Source organism: Mytilus edulis, chromosome 4, assembly GCF_963676685.1.
Source record: "Mytilus edulis chromosome 4, xbMytEdul2.2, whole genome shotgun sequence".
Classification (NCBI taxonomy): domain Eukaryota; kingdom Metazoa; phylum Mollusca; class Bivalvia; order Mytilida; family Mytilidae; genus Mytilus; species Mytilus edulis.
This window is the reverse complement of record NC_092347.1, coordinates 6,733,625-6,746,733: the sequence shown is the minus strand read 5'-3', so window position 1 is coordinate 6,746,733 and position 13,109 is coordinate 6,733,625. Positions and strand designations below refer to the sequence as shown.

The 13,109-nt window shown below is 30.6% G+C and overlaps 1 protein-coding gene across 1 annotated transcript in view; it reads right to left on the bottom strand.

Moving 5' to 3' along the window:
- LOC139518834 (adhesion G-protein coupled receptor V1-like) overlaps positions 1-13,109 on the bottom strand; it is a 110,079-nt gene that overhangs the window by 61,089 nt on the left and 35,881 nt on the right. Inside the window, exons 30-41 of the mRNA XM_071310451.1 lie at positions 12,437-12,709; positions 11,406-11,609; positions 10,102-10,225; positions 7,252-7,536; positions 6,687-6,859; positions 6,119-6,383; positions 5,650-5,778; positions 5,266-5,384; positions 4,774-4,952; positions 4,010-4,184; positions 3,344-3,493; positions 337-712 (exon numbers count right to left, since the gene is read on the bottom strand). Of these exons, the coding sequence (XP_071166552.1) occupies positions 337-712; positions 3,344-3,493; positions 4,010-4,184; positions 4,774-4,952; positions 5,266-5,384; positions 5,650-5,778; positions 6,119-6,383; positions 6,687-6,859; positions 7,252-7,536; positions 10,102-10,225; positions 11,406-11,609; positions 12,437-12,709 (2,452 nt within the window). The remainder of the gene's footprint in view (positions 1-336; positions 713-3,343; positions 3,494-4,009; positions 4,185-4,773; positions 4,953-5,265; positions 5,385-5,649; positions 5,779-6,118; positions 6,384-6,686; positions 6,860-7,251; positions 7,537-10,101; positions 10,226-11,405; positions 11,610-12,436; positions 12,710-13,109) is intronic.

The window sequence follows — 13,109 nt, the reverse complement described above, 5'->3', positions numbered from 1 at the left end:
TAAAAATTTTGTTTTTCGATAATTTGTTCATGAAAGGTAATAACAAAAATATTGCATCCCACCTAAAATCTTATCTTTTCAATAGACGTTTAAAATTTATCTGCGTACTCGAGTACTTTCGAGTATCAAGACCGAGTATTCGACTATTAAATTACAGATCTCTTGACATCCCTAGTAAAAATACAATTATAACCACTTGAAACCAAGTTTAAAAAAGAAAATCCTAATAGAACTGTTTTTACTGGCTTACCAATCTTCCTTTCTTGTGATGTGATTGAGTATTACTTGTGATTCTTCTTCATAGTTTGAGCTATCATAAATTTTACTTATATTTACCTTTCCTCTCTACAACTAGATCCACGGCAAACTTATGTCTCTCTTCCACTGCAATCTGATGTCCTCCTTCTATGGCCGTAGGATAATCACTAATCAGATTAAATTGACCATAAGCATTGTCATTCTGCTCTATGACAACGGTTGCTGTGGTAATATTACCCAATGTAGGTGGATGTTTTGTGGATGTAACACCAGATACTAACTCAACAGAATTAAGCTGGATAAGAAATTTCTCATTTATTTCGGGAAGATTATCTCCCTTGATGGTAACAGCAACATTTCCTGTGTTCATGCCTTCAGGAATGAAAGCAAAACCATTATTTATTATTGCATAATCAATTCCTTCAGTAGCCCTTCTTGAATATAAGTTGTTCACCTGCAGAAAAAAAAAATGATAGAAATAAATTATTTTCACCTACCTGTAATTAACTTTATGTCTATGCTACAATATTATGGTGTCATCCTGGTTTGCCCACTTTTAATTACATGTATATGTAAACATAGAGGGAATTGTTGTTTTAACAATTATAGTTTATTTCTGAATTATAGTCACATTTTTTACCTTTTCTTTTACCTGTAAAATTAAAAAAGAATATTATTTATTAACCAACTAAGTGCATTATTGCCAAAAGTGACTGTTTATTAAAAATTACATATTTTCTGTAATGGCCCTGTTTTTCTGTAATGGCCCTGTTTTTTTCTGTAATGGCCCTGTTTTTCTGTAATGGCCCTGTTTTTCTGTAATGGCCCTGTTTTTTCTGTAATGGCCCTGTATTAATGCCCAGTTTGTCTGTATTAAGGCTTGTTAGGGTTTTTAATAAAGTTAATAAAACTAAGTTGTAAAGAGTATAATACCTTTTTGTATTTTATTTGATTTAGTAACCAGCCACCAACATTAAATAACCATATAAAGGGATCACTGTTCATCCTGTTTTTTAACACATATCTCTTTCAACTTAATATCTTGGATATTTGGTATATATATTTAAAGCTTTATAATGGTGCAAATTATTTTGTTCAAACTAAACTGTCATTAAAAGAGTAAGACAGTACATCAAGTTGGCAGCAACACATACACTTTTGTTCAGTTGGTTAATAAATGTATTAAGAAATGGGTGTTTTTATAACGGCCCTGTTATATGTTCTCGGTCAGTAATAATGGCTTTGGATGTCTGTAATAGCCCTCGGCGTTGCCTCGGGCCATTACAGACTTCCTCGACCATTATTACAGACCTTGGACATATAACAGGGCCATTATAAAAACACCCATTCATTAATACTATAATTCTGCTATTAAATCAAGGAAAATGTGCAAAAATTTTCTATATTTTATATATATTTGGCAGGATAATGTATTTTATTAAAAAAAAAAAGGAAAAAATGTGTACTAAAATGAATAAATATTTCAAGTTATCAACAAATATTTTTAATTATTGGTACATTCTGAAAAAAAGGTGAAAAGTAAAATAATGAAACTAAATATCTAATAGAATAAATCTCATTTGAATATCTTTTGATTTATTCAACTTAATTTTTTTTTTAATTTCAATACAGTACACTGTTTCAAAATTTAGTAAAATATAAAATTATCTAATTAAATTTAACAACTAGAATATAAATGAAACTGTTCAGTAGCCATTGATCAACAACATCAGTTACAACTTCAACCAGAAACACTATCTATTGATTACGAGACAGCAACCAACAACGCAACACAGACAGTATGTCCAGGGGTAACCGTGAAAGGCTGCTTCTTCCACTTCGCCCAGTGTATATAGCGAAAGGCACAGAAATATGGACTACAGTCCTATTATAAAAAAAAATGAAGATATTACCTCACTGATACGACGAGCCGCAGTACTATTGGTACCTCTTGTTCCATTTATAGATTACGTGACAGAGTTTTTGGTTGAAAACTACCGCTTTCTATGGAACCACTATTACACAGAAGGACCCCGCACTATGCACAAATCACCTGGAAGGATGGCACAACATACATAAGAAGCGACTCAAACACGCCCACATAAACATCTACGAGATCATTGAGCTACTGAAGAAGACGAAGGCACTAACAAAATGCAACATTATCCAGTATGCAGCAGGAGGAACCCGCCCACCTTAAAGACGACCATTCAGAGTAATAGACACCAGACTCATATACAGATACCAACAAGGACCCATCAACGTGGTAGATTACTCTGACGCAACATCCCATCTTCCCCATTTGAACTGAACAATGAAGTGAATTATTGCTAATTGTGACTTTGTAAATATATTAAATGTTTTGTTACTTTTGATGTAAATATAAAAGATTGTATTTCTCATCATTTTACATGTAGTGCCCTTATTACTTTTTTTGTGCTTTGACTTCGGTATGCAATGCATTTATAAAATTAATTAATGTATTAAATAAAGTTTGCAATAAAAGAGAACTCAGTGTATAAATATATTTCTATCATTAAAATCATTCAGAAACTAATGAACACTTTTATAACTGAATATCATTTTTTAGTTATTTGCTGTATATGTATGTTGAATTAATTGATTGAATTGATAATAAATTACTGAGAAAAAATATTTGATTTTTTTAATTGTTTTCCGATACAAAAAACAACCTGAATATCTGGAAAACACTTACAAACTATATACCTAAGTTGGAACAGACTATACAATTGTCTGCTCATTAAACCTTTTGTCTTTTATGTTTTCTTAACTAATAGATAATTGGTAGAATTAAAAGTGGGCAAACCAGGAGTAAACCAATATTATAAACTTCTATTTATTGAAAAATTGTATGGGTAGATGTAAATAATAGTTTTAGTAAAAGTAGGATATGTACAACAAGATGAATACATCTTCTCCCCCACAACACCTGAATTGCATTAGTTATTTATGTTATATTCTGTGAACTAAGGTTGTGTGTTGCCAAATTCCTTCTAAATTGGTCCAATGCATCTGTTATTGAAGGTATTTAAAATCTCTGTTCCATATATAAGTGTATTCTTACCTTTGAGGTAAGCTTAATATAATATTGGTAATCTGCTGTGTTAGACAAGGATGTAGACAGACTTGTAGAATACCAGGCACATGTCTTCAAAGAGACAGACACTTCAAAAGCTACACAAGCCAACTCCCTCAAACACACTTTTCCACATGCCTAGTAAAAATATAAGTTTCATTGATAAGACAGAAATTATTTTTTTGAACTAAACTGAACCTGATCTCATTGAATTCATTAAATAATTCCCTTGATTTTACAGTAATAGTAAACAAATTTGAACTAATTAAATAATCAGAGTTAAACTTTTATTTTGTACTGTTGTCATGAAACATTTTTCATCTTGCTACCTCGATTCCCTCTGGGTCAAATAGTTTAATGCTGATAGAACTACAAATATAACAGTATTGGGGTAAAACAGAAAACATATAACCCAGAGATTTTATAACAGAAAACATATAACCCAGAGATTTTATAACAGAAAACATATAACCCAGAGATTTTATAACAGAAAACATATAAACCAGAGATTTTATATGTTTTCACTCTTCTTTAAAATGATTTTTTCACTATTATTTACGGTGCAGCAAATGATGTATGACAAGAAAAATAAATTCTATAACAATTAATCAAAATCTGCTGTTTACTTTTTTAATACTTGAAATATAAACCTACATCTGGTTGATTGATTTCTGATGAGATGTCAACCACTATTCCAGTTAACCCTCTGCTGCCCCCTAGTGGTGGATTGTAATAACTAAGAACACTACTGCCATCTTTTGTAGCTTCAGTAATAATGTCAGTCTGTTTGGTGCTGAAGGAAACTCTAAGCTGTCCAAATAATCCTCCTCTGAAAATGATAATATAAGTGTTATGGCAAACTAACAGACAGAGTAAATGTGGAGTAAATACTACCATTCTTCTCCATGATAGAATGAACATAGAAATAAAATTGAGAAAGGAAATGTGGACTGTGTCAAAATCTTGTTACATTTGACCTTAAGCGAGACCAAAAGTTAGTTCTCGTCCCTTGACCAGCAAAGCTAAGTGAAAGAGCATCAAACTTATTCAGTTCCCTTGTTTTTTCTTGTCATAATGTTATATCTAATGACAATGTTGCTATCTGATGTCGTATTATCAGTCAATTAAGTTTCATTATGATGTGGCAGGATTTTTCAATTTATCTCTGTTTGTAAAGCTAAGAATATGCAGTGGCGGTTCCAACCCAAGTCCCCCACCCTTTTTTTTAAGGATCAATGCTTTTGAATGGGGACATATGGATGAAACTTGGAACACCCCTTTATGATGGCTAAAGCAGCGGCTGAATATGTCAAATGAATATTAAAATCTGATCATTCTATACAATTAAGAGAAAGAGTACAACTTGAAGCATTCAGAATATTGGTATTTAAAAAAAAAAAGAACAATACCAAACTTACGATCTACTAAGTGATACCAGCTGTATACTATCTCCTTGAGCTTCTTGTAGAGTGAACATATTCTGTGAAAACTGTACAGTACCATGTGGGTTGTCATTGGGAAGAATGGATAGGGTGAATTCCTTACGTAGACCTATGGTGCCACTATTAGAGGCTGTTAGCAAGGTAAATATTATATCCTGAAAACCAGAGTTACAATATATAAAAAGATGCAACAGTACTAAATTAAAAATCACAAAAATGGCCATTGAAAAAGAAAAGTTAAAGTAAATCAATACTTTAGGTAATATTTTAAGAACATACCTACGAAATGATGTGAGAATAAATTTTTATCAGATTTACAGTAAATGTAGGCTTATAAGATGTCTATCTGATTTAAGAAAATAAGTGATACAATGAACCTGGATTCTACCTAATATATAATTGACTGAGGTGTGTTCATAAATATGAACTATGACATTAAATCCTAAACTTAGAAGATGGATGTCCTACCTCCTGACCTTCAGGGATGTTGTCTGGTAGTATCTGTATTGATATTGAACGTCTTAGTTCATTACTAACAAAATAAACTGATCCAGATACTGGACTGATATCACTTGCTGCACTGCCACCTACATGTACAAAATTCAACAATAAAGGTATTAGTTAACAAACTATAATCTAATATTAAATCTACAGCTAAATTTCTGGTACTGATAAAGGAAATTCTGATTATTTTTCACATCTTGTTTAGATATGAGGAAATTTTGAAATATTGTATTCCAGACTTGTGAGTATCTGAACCCATGCAATCCACAAAAAAATGTAATAAAGTTTTTAAAATCAATATTAGAAATGACTCCTTTGAATTTTGTTCTAAATCACAACTATATTTACCATTCAATAATGCAGTCCAGGTGATAGTGACTACCCCTAAAGAGCCTCCAGTCCTAATAATAGTAATATTTGTTGTCACTAGTAGTCCATTCTCTGGTTCTTCTATTGACAGTCCCTCAATCTCAAATTCTAAAAAAACCAACATTTGAATGTGAATGCTGGAATTTCTCCCCAAAAATCTAATTAAAGATACTAAGCAGTAATCATTGTCATTTGAAGAGCGTCTGATAAATTGTTATAACTACATTAGAACTACATTTGATTAATGATTTATTGATATCGAATTCAAAATACATAATCATTTGAAAAATTCTATGCTATTGATTAAAGCCAAAACAAAAAGAAATAGTCTTCAGCAACAAATGGTTTCAGTTCTATATATGTGTGAACATATCCTATCACAAGAATCCAGGAGTAAGTTTTTTTAATTTTACAACTTTGAATGAAACCTTTCTAAAGCTATACTAACCAAATGCTCCCTCAGGGTCATCTGATGCCAGAATGTGTATAACAGCCACTCTGTATTGTTCAGCACCTAACACTCCTCCCCCAGTTATTTGATTCAGTAATTCAACATAGAATATTTCCTCAAGTTCCGGAAGATTGTCGTCAATAATTCTGATTGGCAGATCAATGCTACTGGCGCCATCTGGTATAACAGCTGTGTCAGAAATGGTTTCAAAATCGGAATGTTCAATGGCTGTTCCATTCACTACTCGAAACTTTACACTGACCTGCAATTGATATATAGTTCAAACATCATTTACTAATTTCAAATATTCATAATAAATGTAAGTAATCTTCCAAACTGACTTAATCAGACAACAGAAAAGCAACACATTAATTCATAAAACTTAAAATAATGATGCACAATATTCATATTTATTTAACATTCAAGAAAGTCTTGTTATGATATCTTCTATTTTCTATAAGATATGATCTGAAATAAAATTTCTGAAAGAAATCACAGTTTTTTAAATATCTTCCATATGACATCAGATATTTTTTTCTTTGAATTTAAAAATATCAAGTTTTACCTGCCCAAACGTGCCTCCTCTTCTTAATAATTTGACTCCAACATTTGGTGCACTTTCCAATATTTTGACAGAAGTGGGAGACAACTCTAGGGCACCATTAGCAATATCATTACTAGTTATCATAATCTGAGCTAAGGATTCAGATAGAAGTCCTAGTCGAGGAGAGTTAGACACTGAAAAAATAATGAAAATTATTACACAGGCTATAGCTTCACACTGATGCACATTAATTCAGTTAAAAAGACAACGAGAACTTTTAATAATTACATAACTTCTTATTAGAACAGCCAAATTTAGAAATTCAAATCTTTTTCTCTTAAATGACATATTGTGTCATCTGAAAATCCATGTAAATCCATCAAATCAGTTACAACTTCTTTTCAATACGGTATCACAAGTTCTAACTTTGTATTTTAAACTTTAAACTTAATGTTTATTTTAGCTATTTTTTAGATAAGATTATTTTTGAAATATTTTTGTTGAATCTTGTTACTTTCTTGTCATTTTTATAAGGAATCAGAATTAAAAATATTTGTAAGTAACATCTTTTTTATAAATTTGATACCTGTTCTTGTTTGAGCAGGAGTGTGTAGTGTGGCATTTATCAGGATAACATAAAAGGACTCATCATTTTCTGGGTCGCTATCATCCATAACTGTAACAATTATTGTCTTCTGTGGCTCTGTAGGTCCAAATCTGACCATGCCTTCTGTTGCTCTGTAATCATTGACTCCTGCCCTGTTTACTGTGACTGGAACCTGTGGATGTAACTCTGCTGGGCCTAAAGTTCTGTAATAAATATCCACTGTACCAAAAGTGCCTTTTAGTCTGTTTATGCTCAGAGTTATATCTAAAATAAACAGAAAACAAAAAATATGTCTTACATTGAATTTTAAAGTTGCTTTTGAATTCCTTTTATCCACTTTAAATGAAAGTTTATAAAACAATTAAACTCATTGAAAAAAACTATGAAAAAAATGTAAAATATCAGTAAACAGATTATTTACAGTGATAATTGACAAATATCAGTAAACAGATTATTTACAGTGATAATTGAACAATATCAGTAAACAGATTATTTACAGTGATAATTGACAAATATCAGTAAACAGATTATCTACAGTGATAATTGACAAATATCAGTAAACAGATTATCTACAGTGATAATTGACAAATATCAGTAAACAGATTAAGTACAGTGATAATTGACAAATATCAGTAAACAGATTATCTACAGTGATAATTGACAAATATCAGTAAACAGATTATCTACAGTGATAATTGACAAATATCAGTAAACAGATTAAGTACAGTGATAATTGACAAATATCAGTAAACAGATTAAGTACAGTGATAATTGACAAATATCAGTAAACAGATTATCTACAGTGGTAATTGACAAATATCAGTAAACAGATTATTTACAGTGGTAATTGACAAATATCAGTAAACAGATTATCTACAGTGATAATTGACAAATATCAGTAAACAGATTATTTACAGTGATAATTGACAAATATCAGTAAACAGATTATTTACAGTGATAATTGACAAATATCAGTAAACAGATTATTTACAGTGATAATTGACAAATATCAGTAAACAGATTATCTACAGTGATAATTGAGAAATATCAGTAAACAGATTATGTACAGTGATAATTGACAAATATCAGTAAACAGATTATGTACAGTGATAATTGAGAAATATCAGTAAACAGATTATGTACAGTGATAATTGACAAATATCAGTAAACAGATTATGTACAGTGATAATTGACAAATATCAGTAAACAGATTAAGTACAGTGATAATTGACAAATATCAGTAAACAGATTATTTACAGTGATAATTGACAAATATCAGTAAACAGATTATCTACAGTGATAATTGACAAATATCAGTAAACAGATTATCTACAGTGATAATTGACAAATATCAGTAAACAGATTATTTACAGTGATAATTGACAAATATCAGCAAACAGATTAAGTACAGTGATAATTGACAAATATCAGTAAACAGATTATCTACAGTGATAATTGACAAATATCAGTAAACAGATTAAGTACAGTGATAATTGACAAATATCAGTAAACAGATTATTTACAGTGGTAATTGACAAATATCAGTAAACAGATTATCTACAGTGGTAATTGACAAATATCAGTAAACAGATTATTTACAGTGATAATTGACAAATATCAGTAACAGATTATCTACAGTGATAATTGACAAATATCAGTAAACAGATTAAGTACAGTGATAATTGACAAATATCAGTAAACAGATTATCTACAGTGATAATTGACAAATATCAGTAAACAGATTAAGTACAGTGATAATTGACAAATATCAGTAAACAGATTAAGTACAGTGATAATTGACAAATATCAGTAACAGATTATTTACAGTGATAATTGACAAATATCAGTAAACAGATTATTTACAGTGATAATTGACAAATATCAGTAAACAGATTAAGTACAGTGATAATTGACAAATATCAGTAAACAGATTATTTACAGTGATAATTGACAAATATCAGTAAACAGATTATCTACAGTGATAATTGACAAATATCAGTAAACTGATTATCTACAGTGGTAATTGACAAATATCAGTAACAGATTATTTACAGTGATAATTGACAAATATCAGTAAACAGATTAAGTACAGTGAAAATTGACAAATATCAGTAAACAGATTATTTACAGTGATAATTGACAAATATCAGTAAACAGATTATCTACAGTGATAATTGACAAATATCAGTAAACAGATTATTTACAGTGATAATTGACAAATATCAGTAAACAGATTATCTACAGTGATAATTGACAAATATCAGTAAACAGATTATTTACAGTGATAATTGACAAATATCAGTAAACAGATTAAGTACAGTGATAATTGACAAATATCAGTAAACAGATTAAGTACAGTGATAATTGACAAATATCAGTAAACAGATTATCTACAGTGATAATTGACAAATATCAGTAAACAGATTATTTACAGTGATAATTGACAAATATCAGTAAACAGATTATCTACAGTGATAATTGACAAATATCAGTAAACGGATTATTTACAGTGATAATTGACAAATATCAGTAAACAGATTATCTACAGTGATAATTGACAAATGTCAGTAAACAGATTATTTACAGTGATAATTGACAAAAATCCAGATACTGTTGATTCCTAATTATTCGTTGGATACCAATTTTGTGGCTTTCATGGGTACAGTTGACCCAGGAAATGAAATGTTCAACGAATAACAAATTTTTTATAGGCTTGTATGTAGACTTGGTCAAAACAATGAAATGAAATATTCACTAACATACAAGTAACGAAAATTGGTACCCACAAAAATAAATGAATCCACAGTAGAAAGAAACCTTTATATTTACTTTTATAATTTTCTTCAACCTGTAATGGTCTTAATTGACTAGGAAATACAAACTCTCCATATGGATCATCATTGGCCAAAATGGTCACACTGGATACTAATCTATCTCCAGCACCAAGTTCTCCCTAAAAAATACATAATGTTAATTTTTTTCACTTTTAGTAAATGTATCTATCCAACTACTTAGTGGTTATAAAATTCTATGAATATCAAAGTTATTTTTATATTTGGTAAATTCATTGGAATAATGGATACATAAAATCAAATATACCCATGAATACATGTCAACAGTCATTTTACTATGTCGAAACATCCTTAGCTTTCAAACATCGGCTTTAAGTGTCCCTGATAAAGGTAAATAAAATAAACAGCTGCGCCCATGGCGCATGATATGCCCTTCATCTTGTGTGAGAAGTTTTATGCAATTATAATAAATAGTTTCAAAGATACAGCGCGACATGTGAAAAAACTCTGAAATAAAATTTCGAATCATCACCTAAAAATATACAGATCTAAAGATTAATATAACTAAGAAGTGTGTAAAGTTTTAAGCAAAATGTGAATAAAAACATTATTTTACAAAAAACTCAATAACTCTAAAATAAAATTTTGAATCATCACCAAAAAATATATAGATCTAAAGATTAATATAACTAAGAAGTGTGTTAAGTTTTAAGCAAAAGTCATAAATTGTTTATGAGATATGGCGCGACATGTGAATCCCCCCCCTTTTTTACCAAAAACTCAACAACTCTAAAATAAAATTTTGAATCATCACCAAAAGGTATACAGATCTTTGGATTAATATAATTAAAAAGTGTTTGAAGTTTAAAGCAATAATCAGAAATCGTTTTTTAGATACAGCGCGACATGTAATAAAATAAACACCCCTGTTTTAGTTATAAAGTCCCGTAACTCAAAAAGTTTTAATCCTATTGTCACCAAAAAGTATACAGATCATTTGACCATCATAAGAAACAACAATGTTAAGTTTCATGAAATTTGGATAAGCGGTTCTCAAGGTACAGTGCCACATGTGGACGCCGGACAGACAGACAGACAGACAGACAGACGGTACGACAGACGAACAGAAGGACAGACGGAGCCGGACACTTGTATACCATAGTATAAAAAAACATTTTGGATGCATGAAATCTATATCCTGTTGTTTTCATTTCTTTAAGAGTTCTTGAAATTTAAGCCAACACAGTGTATCTTCCATTTGTATCAGATAAAATCATTTGCATTATTTCAAATATTCATCTGATTCTGGAACAATATATTTCTGTTATGATCTTCACTTACCGGTTCAACTGTTGTTAATTTAACTTGGTAAGTTTCATCTAATTCTGGAACAGTATCTGCTCTGACCTTGACCTCTAAGTTCTGACTTGTGTCTCCATGGTTGAATACTATTATGCCATTCAGATCTACAATGTCATTGTCTTGGTTTCCGAGAACTTCCCAGGTGACTGTTGATGTTCCTATAATGCCCTGCAGTCTATCAACCTAATAAATTAAATATATAACAGCAATGAATTAGAGAGCCATGGTGTAGTGGTTAGTGCATTGCACCACTATCACAAAGGTTCCTGGTTCGATTCCTGGTCTAGGATGAAAATTTTAGGAACTGAATTTTCAGCTCTCTCTTGACACTATTTGCTATTATGGTCTTGAGGAAACGATGATAGTCCTTTGAAAGGGGACGATAAATGGCCGACCCGTGTTAAGAGAGAGCCATATCTCTTGCACGTAAAAGACACCCCTGTAGATTTAAAAAAATGGCAGCCTAATGCTGCTACAAGGCAGCACTCGCACCAGTAAAGTGGAAAGGGATTGATATAAGTTGCAGAACTTGTTTCCCAATCCACTATGAATAAATATTTTAGAACTAATGAATTAGAATTTACTGACTAAGTGCATATGTAAGACATGTATATAAAGGGTTGGATCCATGATATTTTAAAATCTTGCAAAATCATCAGTAAATTTTATCCACCAATAAGTCAATCAGCAAATATTGAGATTGTTGGTGGTAGAACAATAGAACTCAAAAGTAATGTATTGTTTTAAGGTATTAGCTTAGTTTTTAAAATGCACCAGTAATTTACTTTCATGTCTTTCTATGAATCAGATAGGGATATGTAATATAAATACATGATTTATATTTTTCCATTGAAAGAAATTAACTAAGTTTCATAGTAAATACCAGTTCCCCGAGAAGTTAACCTATAAAATTTTTTGAACGCTAGCAGATATTTGTCTCATTGGCAATTCTATTATGTCTCCTTATTTCTATGTATAAAAGAACCAATTAACAATATAATAATAATTACCCTTAAGAAGACTGATGTATAGCCAGATTCTCCAAGTTCATTTGTTTCTACATTGAGGGATGAATCACTGAACTGAAATTTCCCAAAAGCCCCATCTGATGCCCTTATCACCACAGTAACAGTGGATGCTACATCTAGAGTGGCTCCCCCTGTTGGATTAAGTAACTGGACATAAAATGTTTTATCATCCTCAGGGTCAGCATTGTCCATAATGTTTATATTTATGAAGTGATACATCTGACCATCATTAAATTCAAGCTTTCCAACACCAGCCTGAAAATAAAAAACAATGCATTACATATCATATAGATTGGATATAATACTATACAGAAAAGATCTACAGATATTTTTCCTCAAGAATATGCACTTTCCAAATACGAAAAAGAAAATATACAATCGTTACTTACTTTTTAAGATACTTTAGTGCGAAATTTGCTTGCTCACGTAAAAACACAAACTGTCAGTTTTCAATATTTTTCTGGAAAAATTACACAACTTTCAAAGAAATAATTTCACTGTTGTTAATTTTTTTTTTAAAGTGTCCTTTAATTTAAAGACCATAAGTAGTTCATTTACATGCACTCACCAGGCTGACTTTGAATAAAGTTTTTGTAAAATCATAAAATTATTGGTAAAAGGAAAATGTAGATGATTTTCTTATCAATACAATTGG